This window comes from Symphalangus syndactylus, chromosome 15 (assembly GCF_028878055.3).
Source record: "Symphalangus syndactylus isolate Jambi chromosome 15, NHGRI_mSymSyn1-v2.1_pri, whole genome shotgun sequence".
NCBI lineage: Eukaryota > Metazoa > Chordata > Mammalia > Primates > Hylobatidae > Symphalangus > Symphalangus syndactylus.
The window spans coordinates 97,629,018-97,645,879 of record NC_072437.2 but is presented as its reverse complement, the minus strand read 5'-3'; the positions used below and the strand labels follow the sequence as shown (position 1 = coordinate 97,645,879).

At 40.0% G+C, this 16,862-nt stretch overlaps 1 protein-coding gene and 1 pseudogene across 5 annotated transcripts in view; both read right to left on the bottom strand.

Annotated features, from left to right (window-relative positions):
- Positions 1-16,862, bottom strand: part of BRCA2 (BRCA2 DNA repair associated) — an 85,387-nt gene that overhangs the window by 2,682 nt on the left and 65,843 nt on the right. For all 5 annotated transcript variants that reach the window (XM_055244877.2, XM_055244878.2, XM_055244880.2 and 2 more), the window contains 2 exons: positions 2,640-2,884; positions 540-686 (listed from right to left, as the gene is read on the bottom strand). In XM_055244877.2, coding sequence (XP_055100852.1) covers positions 540-686; positions 2,640-2,884 — 392 coding nt within the window. The remainder of the gene's footprint in view (positions 1-539; positions 687-2,639; positions 2,885-16,862) is intronic.
- LOC129464044 (interferon-induced protein with tetratricopeptide repeats 1-like) lies at positions 11,462-13,322 on the bottom strand (annotated as a pseudogene).

Here is a 16,862-nt window from a genome sequence, read left to right as displayed (position 1 = left end):
GAGAAAACAAAATGGTTTTGTTATACATCACTTCCCTTAAAATCAGTTTCCAAAAACCTATTGACAATGTTAAGCGAGGACTTAGGTTTTATCTCATAGGGTTGTTATGAGGATTAAATGAGTTAATATAGATACCCTTAGCAAGTATTAGCTATTTAAGAATCAGCCATTAGCCAGTATTAAAGACTTTAGCTTGATTTGCATCTACTGTGATTTAACCACTTAAATGGCTTAGAAACAGCTTACAAACAGCTTAGAAACAACCCTAATTGTATGGAACAGTGAAATAAATAGGCAAAAAATACTTTTCAATCACATGTAAATGAAAGCACCTGTTTGGAAAGTGTGCACCCAAAGTTTCATATCTTGCTTCAATAAATAAAATTTCTAAATAACCTATACTTACAGCAGCCACATAACAACCACACTTTCTAGTTAAGTTTAATTACATTTTACCATGTTTACTAGGTATACAACAGAGTATATGATGGCCTCCATATATAATACTTATAATATTCCTTGAGTTTACATTAACTTACCAGAAGCTTATTTCCTGTACCAGGAATGACTTGAGCAGTGTACGGCTCTGAAGTACAGTCTTTAGTTGGGGTGGACCACTTGGGATCATTTGCATGCAGTATATGCATAAGCTTGTTTTCTGCTTCACTGCAAAGTATGTCAATATTCTAAGAAAATAAATGGAAAAGCTGCTTTATAAATTGCAAACCCACATATTTATGTTTCCAAAAGTATTTCCTTTAAAAGCAGAAATGAAAAGTTCAGACCAAAAAAGAATGAAAAACCCTAAATGTGATACCAATTGTCAAACATGCCTATGCAAAATTACAAAACCAGTATCAGTGATTTAGGGGAATCTAGCTGATAGGGAGAGGGGAACAGAGAAAAAGTATGTGTATCTGAAGGAAAGAGATCTTCTCAGTCATCTAGTTTAATCAGCAAGCTGTCATATGATCTGAATTGAAGCTGGAAGATTGGGGCTCAAGTCCTAGTTCTATTTACTACTTAATAGCTGGGAATCATCTCACATCTATAAAGGTACTTCTTTGGTTAGTGAAAAGAGAGAATTGCCTCACCTACCTCACGTCTGTTCCAAGAATTAATTGAAATAATTTGTAGGTTAAACTACATGAAACTGTTGTTTGAGAAGTCACAACTGGTCAAGTATCAGCAATTTCATATGGTTTAACCTAATTCATGACAGTATTTTGTAAAACTTTAAAATGCTACGTAAATGACAGTTGTCTCTTCAGCAGGATTAGTAAACTGCCTTTGAAGATGTCTCAGAGAAAATGTAGGGTGTAGGCCGGGCTCGGTGGCTCACGCCTGTAAACCCAGTACTTGGGGAGGCCGAGGTGGGCAGATCACTTGAGGCCAGGAGTTCAAGACCAGACTGCCCAACATGGTGAAACCATGTCTCTACTAAAAATACAAAATTTAGCTGGGTGTGGTGGCACGCACCTGTAGTCCCAGCTACTTGGGAGGCTAAGGCACGAGAATCGCTTGAGCCCAGGAGGCAGAGACTGCAGTGAGCTGAGATTGTGCTACTGCACTACAGCCTGGGGGTGACAAAGCAAGACTCTGTCTCTTAAAAAAAAAAAAAAAGAAAGAAAGAAAATCTAGGGTGTAAACAGTAGATACACTGTATGGGAACTAAATAATGACTACAACTCCCACCCCTAATTTAGAAACTAGATATAGCAGAGTGTTATTCCTTATGCATAGAGTCTTTAGGTAAAATATCAACACAGCTTTCTTTATACAGCTACTCTAATGCTTTTAAAATATATTTTTATATAAATTCTGAATAACACACATTTCAAATATTAAACTACAGAATTAAGAGGCTTATTTTTTGTGTATTCTTCACTAGTTACCAATTCATGAAATCTCAAATTTTACTGGGAAGCAGCATTGCGTAGCAGTTCCTAGTCTGGGTTCTGCATTCGATGGCCTAAGTATGAATCTTAGTTTTACTAACTTGGCATTTGACCTAAGGCAAGCCATTTAACCTGTTTCTCACTGATAAAATAGAAAAACAGTTCCCTACCTCATAAGGTTGTGGGAGAACTAAATGAGAAGCTTAGAACAAGGTCTGACATATAGTAAACACTCAATAAACACCAGCTAATATTATATAATGTATATATAGATTTAAGCAGAAAATGCATACATGATCTAGGGAAAATAATGTCAGTGTCTCTTATCTGGTATTAAATCAAGTCAAAGAGATATAATCTGTATAAAACACTAGATATGAAGTTTAAATGTAAACCTGTAGTCTGCATATTAACTAATCACACTGCTAACTGCTGCAAACCACAGATAACTCATATTATTCTTGTAACCAATTTCCAGTTTGCTTACAAAGTCTGCATTTCTGAACATCCTTCTCACAATTTCTCCCAACTCATTTCCCTTCAAGTCATTCTTCTCTTTCTAGTTGCTGTCATTTCCCCATTCCCACATCTCCTGAGGTTCATGGGCAATTAATATATGATTAAACTTTACCTCACACACTACCTCAACTATCCAATTTGTATAAAAGCTATTTCCTTGACACTGGACTGTCAAAATAGAAAAATACCAAAATGTGTGGTGATGCTGAAAAGTAACCTTACCTCAACAGTATTTTTCATTTTGTTGAATGTCTCTTGAAAGTGGCCCTCTTTTGGACTAGCAGAAAACACAGAAAAATCTCCAGCAAATAAAGTAGGAAGGCTTGATTTGGATTCTGGTCGCCACTGGAGGTTGCTTGCAGCAATTAACATATGAGGCTTAATAATGTCTTCATTAAGTTCTATCCAAAACTTTATTGCCAGTAAATTATAACATTCGTCTGACAAATAGATGAAAGGTGCAAGTCCTAGAATGAAAAAAAAAAAAAAAAGAATGTTATTATAGATGTGTTAGATGAATTTTAAGATGCAAGAAAGGAAACTCTAATATGTCTATTTATTTTGGTACATGCTAATAGTAAAAGCAAATCAAAATAGCTGAATTTGGTGAAAGCTCAGGTTTTCCAAAATGACCTGTTGCTTACAGTGCTAAAATTTCAATACCAATATGACAACACATTCTTTTTTTTTTTTTTTTTTTGAGACGGAGTCTCGCTCTGTCGCCCAGGCTGGAGTGCAGTGGCGCAATCTCGGCTCACTGCAAGCTCCGCCTCCCGGGTTCACGCCATTCTCCTGCCTCAGCCTCTCTGAGTAGCTGGGACTACAGGCGCCCGCCACCACGCCCGGCTAATTTTTTGTATTTTTTAGTAGAGACGGGGTTTCACCGTGGTCTCAATCTCCTGACCTCGTGATCCGCCCGCCTCGGCCTCCCAAAGTGCTGGGATTACAAGCGTGAGCCACCACGCCGGCCTGACAACACATTCTTTTACTGAAGTCATGTGGAAGTAGGTATATGCATACATTGCTAACAGGAGTACAGATTTGTGCAAGCTTTCTGGAGATAAATTTGGCAATACCTAGCAAAGCCACATATGCATTTACCTTTGCACCCAGTAATCCCATTTCTTGTACTCCACTCTGAAGATAGACCTCTAATAATAGTAAAATACACATGAACATAAAGTTCACGAAAACACCTGTGAACAAGGTTACCCACTGAAACATTATAATTATAAAATATTGGAAGCAGCTTTTATTAGCTCATATACAGGATAGAGTTAGATAAACTATGGTATATCCAAACAATGGTGTACCACGTAGCTGCAAAAAAGAGTGAGGATGATTTCTATGAACTGATTTCCAGGACACAGTGTTGAGCTAAAAAAGAAAAGCATAAAAGAAAGGCTAGAGTATGTTCCCCTTCTTATAAGGAAGAAGGGGATATAAGAAAATATACATGTATCTGTTCATTTGAGCAAAAGAAATCAGGAAGGATAAACCAGAAACTAAAGGAACAGGGTATTAGTGGGGGAAAAAGGAGGATTAGGATTGGGACTGCAAGGATAAGGAGGAAGTGATGTTAAGCACATCTTTTTGTACAGGTCTGACTCCTAGAACCGCAGTGATATTTCACATACCCAACAAACCAACCAACAAACAAATCCAACTAGATATGAGGGAATCCAAAATGGAAGACAAACATTTCCCACCTCTGTCTGCTGAGAGGGCCTGGCAGTACTGATGCCTCCACAGTAAAGTAATGAGCCTATCTAGCAACCAGATCTTGGATCTAAACACCATTTTCTACTAAAAAAAGGAGCCAAGAGAAATGGCTGATTCCAAGACTGGGGCAGGGAACATACAAGATGAACTTGAAACATCTTGTGATGTCAAAAAATAAGGAAATGTTCAAAACGTGAAGAAAGCTTGTTGAAACAACACAGGAGTCTATATGAAAAAGCTCCTCATGGTCAAAGCTAAAAAAAAAACGTTAAACAATAAAATAATGAAGGTACTAAATTTTAACCTGCAGAATAAAATAAATGTTCTTGAGTCCACACTGATATAAATAACCAAATAAATACACTGGTGGAAAGGGCACAGCTTTTCCTTATAGAATTCCAATGAATTCCAATTAATGTAGAAGGAAAGAAAGGGGGAAAAATCATAATTAGGCAAATACCACAGTAATCATTGTTGCAAACAAAATCAACTGATGAATGCTACAGTTTGATGTGAAATAGGATTCAGTCTCAAAGAATCTCCCCCAAGATATTTATTAACTACAAAGAAAAAGGAAGTTATTGTAGAGAGGAGAAACCCAGCAGATATCACCTTAACCAAGTGATTAAGATCAGTATCATTAACCCCTTGATATGATGTACTGAGAAAGACACATCATCACGTCAGTGGTAGTCTTGCCAGAAATGCATAACTTCATCCTAGTCATGAGAAAACATCAGACGAACTCAAATTGGGGGCAATGCTACAAAATAATTGATCGGTCTATTCAAAAGCATAATGAACATGAAAAAGAAGACAGGAAGTGTTAAAGATTGGTAGAAAATACAGGGGAAAAAAATGACTAAATGCAATTTGGGATCCCAGAACAAAAAAGGGGAAACAGGGTAAAATACCTTAAACTCAAACAATTTTTCAAATACATCTATACAATATGGGTAATTATACCACGATTAACTTTCTGATTCTAATTGTACTATGGTTATGCAAGATGTTAACATTAGGGAGGCTAGGTGAGGAATATTTGGAAATTCCACGATTTTTGCAACTTGTTTAAAGGTCTGAAATTAGTTCAAAATAAAGAGTTATAATTTTTTTTTTTTTTTTTGAGACGCAGTCTCGCTCTGTGGCCTACGCTGGGGTGCAGTGGTGCAATCTTGGGTCACCGCAGCCTCTGCCTCCCGGGTTCAAGTCATGTTGGCCAGGCTGGTCTTGAACTCCTGGCCTCAAGTGATCCGCCTGCCTTGGCCTCCCAAAGTGCTGGGATTACAGGCATGAGCCACTGTGCCTGGCCAAGAGTTATAAAATTCTAAAGTGAAAGATGGGTAGGTGCTATCCATTCTATCCCGGGATAAACCAGGATAGAAGTGAGGCTAGGAAAGCTAGAGTTGGAAGAGGCACTAAGCATTTAATTCTACTCTTTATACTTTCTTGTTTTTGTTACTCTGAGAATTATGTATCCGTTGTAAATAACAGGGAATGGAAATGTCATTCTCAGATAAGGATGTTTATCCTATTGCAAATGATGGTTCATCTTTTCTTTCTTTTCATTTCAAATTTATTTAATGGATCTTAATTTTAAACACTGCTTTTAAAGAAATTATAAGTTTCTCAAGCATGTTCCATTTTCTAATTTTGGAATTTGCCTCTAATTATATTCAAAACTTGATGATAGTACTGTCCTGCTCCCAAATGTCCTTTTTAAATAGATCTTGTTTTCCCCAATTACAAAATACATGTTTATTGAAAAACATTTAGAATACAGAAAAATAAAAAGTAAACAGTGTACTTTCCTCATTTCACTTTTATGTAAGTGGAGGTTTCCAGGTCTGGATCAAATTCCATCAAAAGAAATGGAAGCCTTACTTATTTCTTTAATAATCATGCATCTTGTACAACTGATAACAACTGGAAGAATTTTTAGTGTAACACTTTTAGAATCCTACACTAGGTAAATCTTCACAAGACAAAAGGATAAGAAGAAACTTTTTTTGCAGCTTTGTGGTCTGGCCTACTCTGAACTTGCATAGAATTCTTCGAACCTTTTAAATTCCTTTTAGAAAATGTCATTGAAACAATAAAGGACTCAGCAATTTATAAAACCACTGTCACAGATTCTACCTGGAGTGGATGCCATGGTGCGGGTGCAGATCCCCTTCAGGACCAAGGCACATGATCCTCCAGCTTCTGGGGAGGGCTAGCTATTGACAACTCACCTCTGAGTTCCCTCCTGGACTTGCCCTCTGTCGAAAGGCATTGTCTTGCTTAAGGCTATGCCCTTTCCTGGAGGAGCCACTATGCAATGACTGGCTCTTGCCTCAGGCTAGCAAGATTCTGAAGGGCCACCCAGCTCCAGAAGTCCCTGTGGGACTAACTGAACCTTTCTTCTCCTTCTGCCCAATCCTGCTGCATTTGCTTCCTCACAAGTGCTGTTCCTAAGGGCATTTTCTAATCTCCTACATGAAATCTGTAAGTCTGTTTCCCAGGGAAACAGGCTTTCCCCAAAACAAATCTTTCCCAACCTAAGAAATGTTCTCATTTAATTAACTCATTATATATCAGTGTTTCTGTAATACAGTAACAAAGCATTAGATTAAAAATATAGATGTCCCTGTTTTAAGCCCAACTCTCAAATGTTGAGTTTGCTTTTGTTTTGTCAGCATGAAGTATAAGAAAGAACGTAAGAGCTTTAGGGCCTGAAAGCATGAGTTCAAATCAATTTATAGCACTGTGACCCTGAGCAGGCTACTTAACCTCTCCGAGCTCCAGTTTCTCCATCTGTAAAGTGGGATGATAACAGCAAACGAACAGTGTGACGATGAGGACTGTATGAGATGCTGTATACCTGGAGTTTTCAACAACTGACCCCTGCTTCAACCCATTATGTCAGAAGTGGAAGTAGAAATCCAGAGTCCCTGTCCTTGAAGAGATCATTGTATTACTGGGGCTAGTAGGTGGCTTATTCAGAAATGTACAGGTAGGATCATGGACCATGTGACAAGTGCTGAAACAGCCAAGCAAACAAAATGCTTCAAAAGCTGGAGGAAGGAGGATTTAACCCAGACTGTAAGCATCTGACTAGGGAGGTAATATCTGAGCTGAATAATGAATAGGACAAATTCATCAAGAGGGGAAGAACAAAAGAACATCTAAGCAAAACAAAGAACATTTTTAAAGGTAGGAAGCATTAAATGTTATCATGCATCAGGAATATGAACTTGTACAGTTTGTTTTATTACTATGTTTTAAAGTAGTTTTTTTTTTTTTTTAAATTTAGCTTTTATTTTTATAGAGACAGAATCTCACTATGTTGCCCAGGCTTGTCTCAAACTCCTCACCTTGCGAGCCTCCCGCCTCAGCCTCCCGAAGTCCTGGGATTACAAGCATTAGCTACTGCGCCCAGCCTAAATCAGAGTTTAGCTGAAGTGTGTACGGTGGTGGTTTAAGGCAGGAAGTTGAATGGTTTTAGGGGTATACGAAAGAGTCTGGGTTTCATTTTCTAAGGGACAGGGGACCACTGAAGATTTTAAGCTGGGAGGCATCATGACTAGATCCAGGTGTTAGATAAAGACTTCTGGTTTAAGGTGGCTCCTTGAAACTTTCTAATAGAACTTTAACACTTAAAAACAAATTAAATTTTAAAAAGGAAACATTCACCCAAAATCTACAAACATGGACTATCATATAAAATTTAAAATCTGGTGATTAAGAAACAGAAGATTATGGATAGAACTAAGCACAGGAAGGCTCAGAGACTAATCTCCTTCCCCAACTAAACTGGTAAAATGACATTTTTGAGAATTCTATTATTCCTAAATCTGAAGAAAACAACAGAAGAGGTATCTTTACCTTTTTCTTCTTCTGAATAGAAATGAGAAAAAACTGCCGGGGACCAAACGCGTGACCAGGACTGACTGACATAAGGAAAGATTCCAGGATGTTACAGGATGCATTGTGACTAATTCCCAGTACCTGTGAATGTAGCCTTATCTGGAAACAGTTGAGGACAACTTATGATGGGGTTATGTCACAATAAACCCGTCGTTAGTTGAAAATGCATTTAAATAGGGACACACCAATTGGAATGATGACGGATTTCTCATCTAAGACCAGAGGCCAGAAGGAAGTGGCACAATATTTTTCAAGTACTGAAAGAAAAAATTATCAACTACAAATTCTATATCCTGAAACAATTCTCAAGGAATAAAAGAGAAATAAAATATTCTGAGATGAGAGAAAACTAAAAGAATTTTCTCTAACTCAAAGATTGCCTAAAAGAAATTGTTTAAACAGAAAAGAGAAGATTAAAGGAGGACTCTCAGAGCACCAGGACTGAGCATGATAGGATGGAGGAAGAAACAATGGAAAGAGTTTGAGAAATGGACATATATGATAAGCTATCATTTCCTCATGCAGTTTATAAATTATGTTTGATGATTAAAACAAAAATAATAATACTATGATATCCAAGAAAATAGTACTTAAAAGTAGGGAAGATAAAGGTCTGTATATGGTCACTATCCAATCCCTTTCCCTCCAAAATCAAAATGAAAGCGAAATTCTCATGCTTCACTTAGAGTGGTAGAATATTGATACTAGTAGACTGTTGTAAGTCATACATGTATGTTGTAACACCTAGAGAAACAACTACAAAAATCATACAAAAATACCCAAAAACACTAAAAATAAATCAAGATGGAATCCTAAAATATATTTAAGTAACCTTCAAGGAAGGCAAGAAAAGAGAAATGGAGGAATGAAAAGCAGGAGAAACAAATAGAAAACAAATAATAAAATGACAGAGTTGAATGCTGGCATATCAATAATTACATTCATTGTAAATGATGTAAATATCCAATCAATGGACAGAGATTGAAAGAGTGGATAAAAAATTATAACCCTACTATTTGTTCCTTATAGGACACTCACTTTAAATTCGACAAAGGTAGATTAAAAACAAAAGGATCGAAACAGATATACTCTGCAAACATTAATCAATTTGACTTAATTGGCTTTCCTTCATGTGGCAATAAATGTGACTTTCAATCTCAAAAAAAAATTGCATTTAATACATTTAACCTACTGAGCATAGAGGTTAGCCTAGCCTATCTTAAATGTGTTCAGAACACTTACATTAGCCTACAGTTGAGCAAAATCATCTAACACAAGGCCTGTTTTTTAAAAAAAAAGTGTTGAATATCTCATGTAATTTATTGCATACTGTACCGGAAGTGAAAAAGAATAGTTGTAAGGTACTCATGTTTTGTTTTCAGACCATTATAAAGTTGAAAAATCCTAAGACACGCTGGTCACAGTGGCTCAAGCCTATAATCCCAGCACTTTGTGATGCTGAGGCAAGTGGACTGCCTGAGCTCAGGAGTTCAAGACCACCCTGGGCAACATGGTGAAACCCCATCTCTACTAAAATACAAAAAATTAGCCATGTGTGGTGGCACGTGCCTGTCGTCCCAGCTACTCGGGAGGCTAAGGCACAAGAATTGTTCGAGCTGGGGAGGTGGAGGTTGCAGTGAGCTGAGATCGCACCACTGCACTCCAGCCTGGGCAACAGAGTGAGACCCTACCTCAAAAAAAAAAAAAAAAGAGGTCATATGTGTAGGGTCCAGCCCTACAGGGCTTAGCGGGTGTTCTCCCCGTGTGTGAAGACAAGAGATTGTAAGAAATAAAGACACAAGACAAAGAGATAAAGAGAAAACAGCTGGGCCCAGGGGACCACTACCATCAAGACGCGGGAGACTGGTAGTGGCCCCGAATGGCTGAGCTGGCTGATATTTATTGCATACAAGACAAGAGGGCAGGGTAAGGAGGGTGAATCTTCTAAGTGACTGACAAGGTGAACAATTCACGTGATTACAGGATAGGGGGCCCTTCCCTTTTAGGTAGCCTAAGCAGAGAGGGAAGGCAGCATACGTCAGCATTTTCTTCTCTGCACTTATAAGAAAGATCAAAGACTTTAAGACTTTCACTATTCCTTCTACCGCTATCTACTACGAACTTCAAAGAGGAACCAAGAGTATGGAAGAAGCATAAAAGTGGACAAGGAGTGTGACCACTGAAGCACAGCACCACAGGAAGGGGTTTAGGCCTCCGGATGACTGCGGGCAGGCCTGGATAATATCCAGGCTTCCACAAGAAGCTGGTGGAGCAGAGTGTTCCCTGACTCCTCCAAGGAAAGGAGACTCCCTTTCGCGGTCTGCTAAGTAATGGGTGCCTTCCCAGACACTTGTTACCGGTTGACCAAGGAGCCCTCAAGTGGCCCTTATGCAGGAGTGACAGAAGGCTCACCTCTTGCCTTCTAGGTCACTTCTCACAATGTCCCTTCAGCACCTCACCCTACACCCGCCAGTTATTCCTAGGTTATATTAGTAATGCAGCAAAGAATACTACTAAAAGCTAATGATTAAGGTTTATAATGATTGCTAATTGTCCATGATCATCTCTATATCTAATTTGTATTATGACTATTCTTAATCTAACTATTTTTTTTATTATACTGAAACAGTTTGTGCCTTCAGTCTCTTGCCTCGGCACCTGGGTAATCCTCCACCCACACATATGGGTAGGCTCTAATATACTGAGTGGTGTCCTAATATATGGGGAAATTTAGACACAGACATGTACATTGAGAGACCACCACCTTACGATGAGGGCAAAGGTGGAGGTGAGACATCTACAAGCCAACGAATGCCAAAAAATACCAGCAAATCACCAGAAGCAGAGAGAGAGGCAATGAACAGATTCTCACAGCCTCAGAAGGAGTTAACCCTGCCAACACTTTGATCTTGGATTTCCAGCCTCCAGAACTGTGAGAAAACAAATTTCTGTTGTTTAAGCCCCCAGTCTATGGTTCTTTGTTATAGCAAATAAATACACAGCGTTACTCATTGAACTGGGAAAAATGATCTAGAACCAGAGACATCTTCCAGGGATATATACTGTATCATGAATAGAAACTCAAATATCTAGCCCTAACACTGTAACTAAGGCGGGGGGGCGGGGAATTAATCTTGGATAAGTAGAAAGAGAGTCAAGAATTACACTGGGTCATGGCACCAAACTTCTCACTTTATTTTAGTGTAAGTCCAGTGTTTTGTTTCCTACAAATCTACCTAACATTTTTTTTCTGCTTCATACAAATGGTTTCTCTTACATGCACACACACATTGATTCACTAATTGTTGAATGCAACTAATATTTTATAAGATTTGAGTAACTGTTCAATAATTACATCATTACAGTGAATTACATAATATGTTTCTGAAAACAGCAAGCAGAAAAGATGATTATCACTTTTTCTTTATTTTGAGATGCAGTCTCGTTCTGTGGCCCAGGCTGGAGTGCAGTGGTGCGATCTCAGTTCACTGCAACCTCTGCTTCCCAGGTTCAAGCGATTCTCCTGCCTCAGCCTCTTGAGTAGCTGGGATTACAGGTGTGTGCCACCACACCTGGCTAATTTTTGTATTTTTAGTAGAGAAGGGGTTTCGCCACATTGGCCAGGCTGCTTTTGAACTCCCGACCTCAGGTGATCCACTCACCTCAGCCTTGATTAGTACATGTTAACAAAAAAATCAAATGAAATATGAAAGTGGTCAATATTTGAGTGCCTAAGGACCTTGTCCCACAGAGTTCTAAAACTCAGCAGCCAGTCTCAGGGCCCACTCACAGTACTCTAGAGCTTCATTCATGTTTCCTTTCAATTTGTACAGAAACCTAAGGAGGCTTAAGCTTTCCAGGTCTAATGCATTTCTCTGAAGTTTCCTTAAAACCAGTTTCTCCAAAGAATTGACACTTTCATCCCTTGAAAATTATGCCTTTTCTATTTTTATTGCTTTTAAATAACGGTTAATTGCACTGACATGAGATTTCTTTAGAAATTCCTGAAATCTACCGTAGTGCAAATAACTGTCTTGCATTATCTCTTCTACCACTGGTTTCATGCATAACACTTTCTGAAAAGTGTCTTCAGCTTTTCTGTGATTGCCTGCTTCTATATACATTCCTGCCAGGTCTATATAGGCAACCTCAAATGTGGGCTTTTGTTCCACAGCAGATTCAAGATGAAATACAGCTGATCTCATCATTTTGTCTACCTTTTCTCTGTTCTGCCCTCTAGGCTGCCTGTTGGTAGCTTCCTTCATTTGGATATTTTGTGTCCTGTCACAAAGCCCTATATGGTGATGCAGGAAGGCAGAAGTGGGAGTTGCCTGCAAGGAGGTTTTTAAGAGCTCAAGAGCTTCATCCACAAAGCCTTCTCTTCAGTAAGAAGAGAAGACATATCCAAAGACATATCCAAAGACAAAGGTCTGCATATCCAAAGTCGAAGGTCTGCGTGGACGTATTGGCCACAGCTGCTTCAAAGTACTTTTCTCCTTCAGTTTCCTGTCCTTCATCCCAAAGCTTCAGGGCAAGGAGAACCTTACTATATCCATCATCTACATTTAGCCTGACAGCCTGCCTTAGGGTAGGCAAAGAAAATGACTTGTGATCCGCTGTTGCTAATTTAAAGCCACCCAGGCGATAGGCGGTGATGGCATACCCAGTGTTGAGTTCAGGGTTATCAGCATCCACTGCCAGATCCTTTTCAAAGCAGGCCTTGGCCTGTTCATAATTCCTTCCTCCACATTTCAGGAAGGCCCGTTCTTCCTCACAGTCCATCTCTGGACATTCCATTCTATAACAGAAAGGATTTGAAAACTTCTTGCAAATGTTCTCTACCTTGCCCAGGTAAGTCTGGGTTTCTGCCAGTCTGCCCATGTGGTAATACACCCAGGCAAAGTTGCCCCAGGTTACCAGGCTTCTCACATCTAACTGATTGGCATGTTCTTTCTGGATTAAGTCGTCAGCTTCTTTCAAGTTCTCCAGCACTTCCTCATTCTGGCCTTTCGGGTGTTTCACATAGGCTAGTAGGTTGTGTATTGTGTATTCCCACACTGTATTTAGTGTCTAGAAACCCAATCTGGTCCAAGACTCTGTTTTCCAAATCAGGCATTTCATCATCTTTAATTGATACCTCCCATGTAAAGTGACATCTTAACTGCTCCAGACTATCCTTGACCTGATGATCATCAGCATTTTTACTCATGGTTGCTGTGAATTAGGCAGCAGTTCTGCAGTGGTTTAGCCGGACTCCTCTGACATCTAGGCCTCCTCACTTTTTCTTCTCCCACACACCTTGCCTTCGGGCCAAGAGCTAATCTCGTGTCAGTCCCCATAACAAGCACAGGCTCCCCCATAAATATATACACCTGCTATATACACACAAAAATTAACATTTAAAAAAGGCAGCGCAGGCTCTCAGTCGTCCCAAATTCCCTGGATTCCGTTTCCAGGCTGTGGATGTGGCCTTTCTGGGCACCATCTCCTCCTACCTCTTCATCTCCTCGAATCCTTTCACTGGGGCCTCTGGAACTCAGTAAGATCTCTACTACCCTCACCCTTTCCTGCAGGTGCTCTCATTGCCATCTTTTTGCAACAAATCTGGTTCTTGTCTGCCTGCACAGTTGCCCCTGCAGACCTTGTGCTACTGGAGGCTGAGATGAGGCAGATGTCTTCCTCATGCTTCACTGCTGCTCCTCCCACTCTAAAAACACTCAGTTTTGAACCTCCTGTTATCAGACTCTGTCATTCATTACTGTTCCTTGGTACAGGCATCCATTGACCCCGGCTCACTCATTGCCTTTCATTCCTTGAAGATTTTAACTCATAACTCACTGTCATTCTGTCATCACGATGGTCTTGTTTCCTGGAAATTTCAGTATCCTCACAGGCAATCCTTCCAATACTCTGTTGCTCCCAAGTTCCTTGTTTTCTTCTTAAATGATCATGTCCTCTATTTTCCATTGGTAACTCCAATGGACATACCCAAGACTTTTATTTCCAATAACTCCATTTCCCCCAGAATCTCAATTTAAAGTACCTCCTTCTTCAACCACCTACCTTTGATCTGCCCAGTTCACTCCCTCTAAAACCCTAACTCAAACCCACCGGGACCTACAATCAGCTTTTCTTATCTCCTGTTCATTGATCCACACTCTTCTAATGTCTCTTCTTTGCTCTGCATTGTGTCCAAGGTCAATTATTTAAATCCTCCTTTTGCATATACCCCCAAATTCTTTGCCCTTCTTGCTTTGCATTACTTACCCAGCTAAACTACAGACCTGCTTAATTTCTACTTTCCAACTACTTCATGCCCACACCATCAGAGCTGAACACGGCTGAAAAAATATCACACAACAACAATATATTCATGAACATTAAACCCCAGTGGGCCCTGGCAGTCATGATGTGTTTACTTAGTCCTTTTACTCTACCATTTTCTTAGATAATGATTTCATGCCTTTCCTCTTCTCTCAAACCTTCAACACCCTTTTCTTTTTCTTTTTTCTTTTTTGAGACGGAGTCTCCCAGTCTGGAGTGCAGTGGCACGATCTCGGCTCACTGCAAGCTCCGCCTCCCAGGTTCACACCATTCTCCTGCCTCTGCCTCCGGAGTAGCTGAGACTACAGGCACCCGCCACCAGGCCCGGCTAATTTTTTGTATTTTTGTAGAGACGGTGTTTCACCGTGTTAGCCAGGATGGTCTCGATCTCCTGACCTCGTGATCCACCCACCTTGGCCTCCCAAAGTGCTGCGATTACAGGCGTTAGCCACCGCACCCGGCCCCCTTTTCTTCATTCTGACTCTCAGCTGATGATTTTGTGCCTTGTTTCAGTGAGGAAATAGAGCAATCAAAAGAGGTCTGCCACAAGTTTCCTCTTGTATATCAACTCTTCCATTGGTATCTGTACCTGTGATTACAGATGAACAGTCTCTCCTGCTAGCTAAGGCCAATCTCAACAGAGCCTCTAGATACCATACCACACAGTATCTGAGAACAGCGCCCCACAGCTGTTCCTGTTTTGCTTCCATCTTGCATTTTACCTTCTTTATTGGATCTTTCTCATCAGCATACAGTATCTCATCAGTATGCTATTAGCACTTTCATCTGAAAAAGCAAATGTTCTCTTGATCCTGATTCCCCTTCTGGCTACTGATTCATTTCTCTTCTTCTCTTAAAGCAAAAATCCTTGAAATGCCTATATTCACTGTCATTCCTCCTTTCCCTGCATTTCCTCTGGCCCACTTCAGTCCACTGAAAGTGCTCCTCCATGGTGTTAAAGCCAATGATCAATTCTTGGTCCTCACTTCATTATCAATTCTATGAAATCGCACTTGGCAGACTTAATCACTCTCACTACTCGACAATTCTTTTTTTCTCTTGGCTTTCAGCCAGCATACCTCACTCTCTCCAGTATTCCTCCAATCTCTCTGGCCATTCCTCTGTTTCTTTTACTGACTCCTATATTTATATTTATATTTCCCTGCTTCTAAGTATAAAAGGCTTCAGTCAGGTCTTGGATCTCTTCCCTTCTCTATCTACTCCCATGCCCACAGTGATCTCATCCAGTCTCAAGGCTTTAAATGTCCCCTGTATGACTGGCCGGGCGCAGTGGCTCATGCCTGTAATCCCAGCACTTTGGGAGGCCAAGGCGGGTGGATCACGAGGTCAGGAGATCGAGACCATTCTGGCTAACATGGTGAAACTCTGTCTCTACTAAAAATACAAAAAAATTTGTAGTAAAGACTCCCAAATTCATGTCCAGCCATTCCTCTGAACAGATTCCTATGTAACCATCAAGGAGACGTTTCTACTTAGATGCCTAATAAGCATCTAAAACTTAACTGTCTAAAACTGAGCTCCTGAACTTCCCCACATACTTGCTTTTCTTGCAGTCTTTCCTTCTAAGTGGCAATTCCATTCTTCCCAATGCTCAGACCATCCTGCACTGTCCTCTACCTTCAAAATACAACAAGCATCTGACTGCTTCTCACCACTGCCATTGCTTTTGTTCGGTTCATCTTCATCTTTTGCCTAAGTGCTTGAAAGAGCCTCCAAATGGCTTGTTTGTACTCTTGCGCCCCCTACAGTCTATTCTCAACACAGCAGTCTGAATGACCCTGTGAAAACCTGTCAAACTGTGTCCCTCTACCTGGAATCTTCCTGTGACTTCCTGTCATCACAGGAAGTTACAGTCCACACAAGGACCCCCACACGACCTGGCTCTTCACTGCCTCTGTCCCTGGCTGTTACTTCTCACTCTCTGGTCTCTGCCAATGCTTAACAGCACACTAGGCATGATCCTGCTGCACTGCGGCCTTTGTAATTGCCTGGAAAGCTCTTCTCCAGATGGCCACATGCCTCACCTCACTCCCTCAATTCCTTCAAGTTTCACTCAAATGTCAGCTTTCCAGAGAGGTCTCTCTCCTCACCTCTCAATCTAAAATTACATCCCTCTCTCTTCTCTGACATTACCCCCCAACTCACTTAATTTTTTTTCTGAGCACTAAAAAAACTATACACATGTATGTTACTTATTTCTTTGTAATCTCGCTCCCCCAACCTCATAATGTAAGCTTTATGAGGGTAGGGATTCTTATCTGTTTTGTTAATTGCTATGTACGCAGCAGCACTTAAAACACTGTCTAGCACATAACAGTCATTAAATAAAAATTGATGAATTAAATGAACAAAAGTTATCCACCTTCTATAATAACAATAAAATGTGTGAAACGAGTCATCCAAATGTGACCAAGATGAAATAAAATGGCATGGGAACAATGTGGCTTACTAATATAATATAGTCAAAGA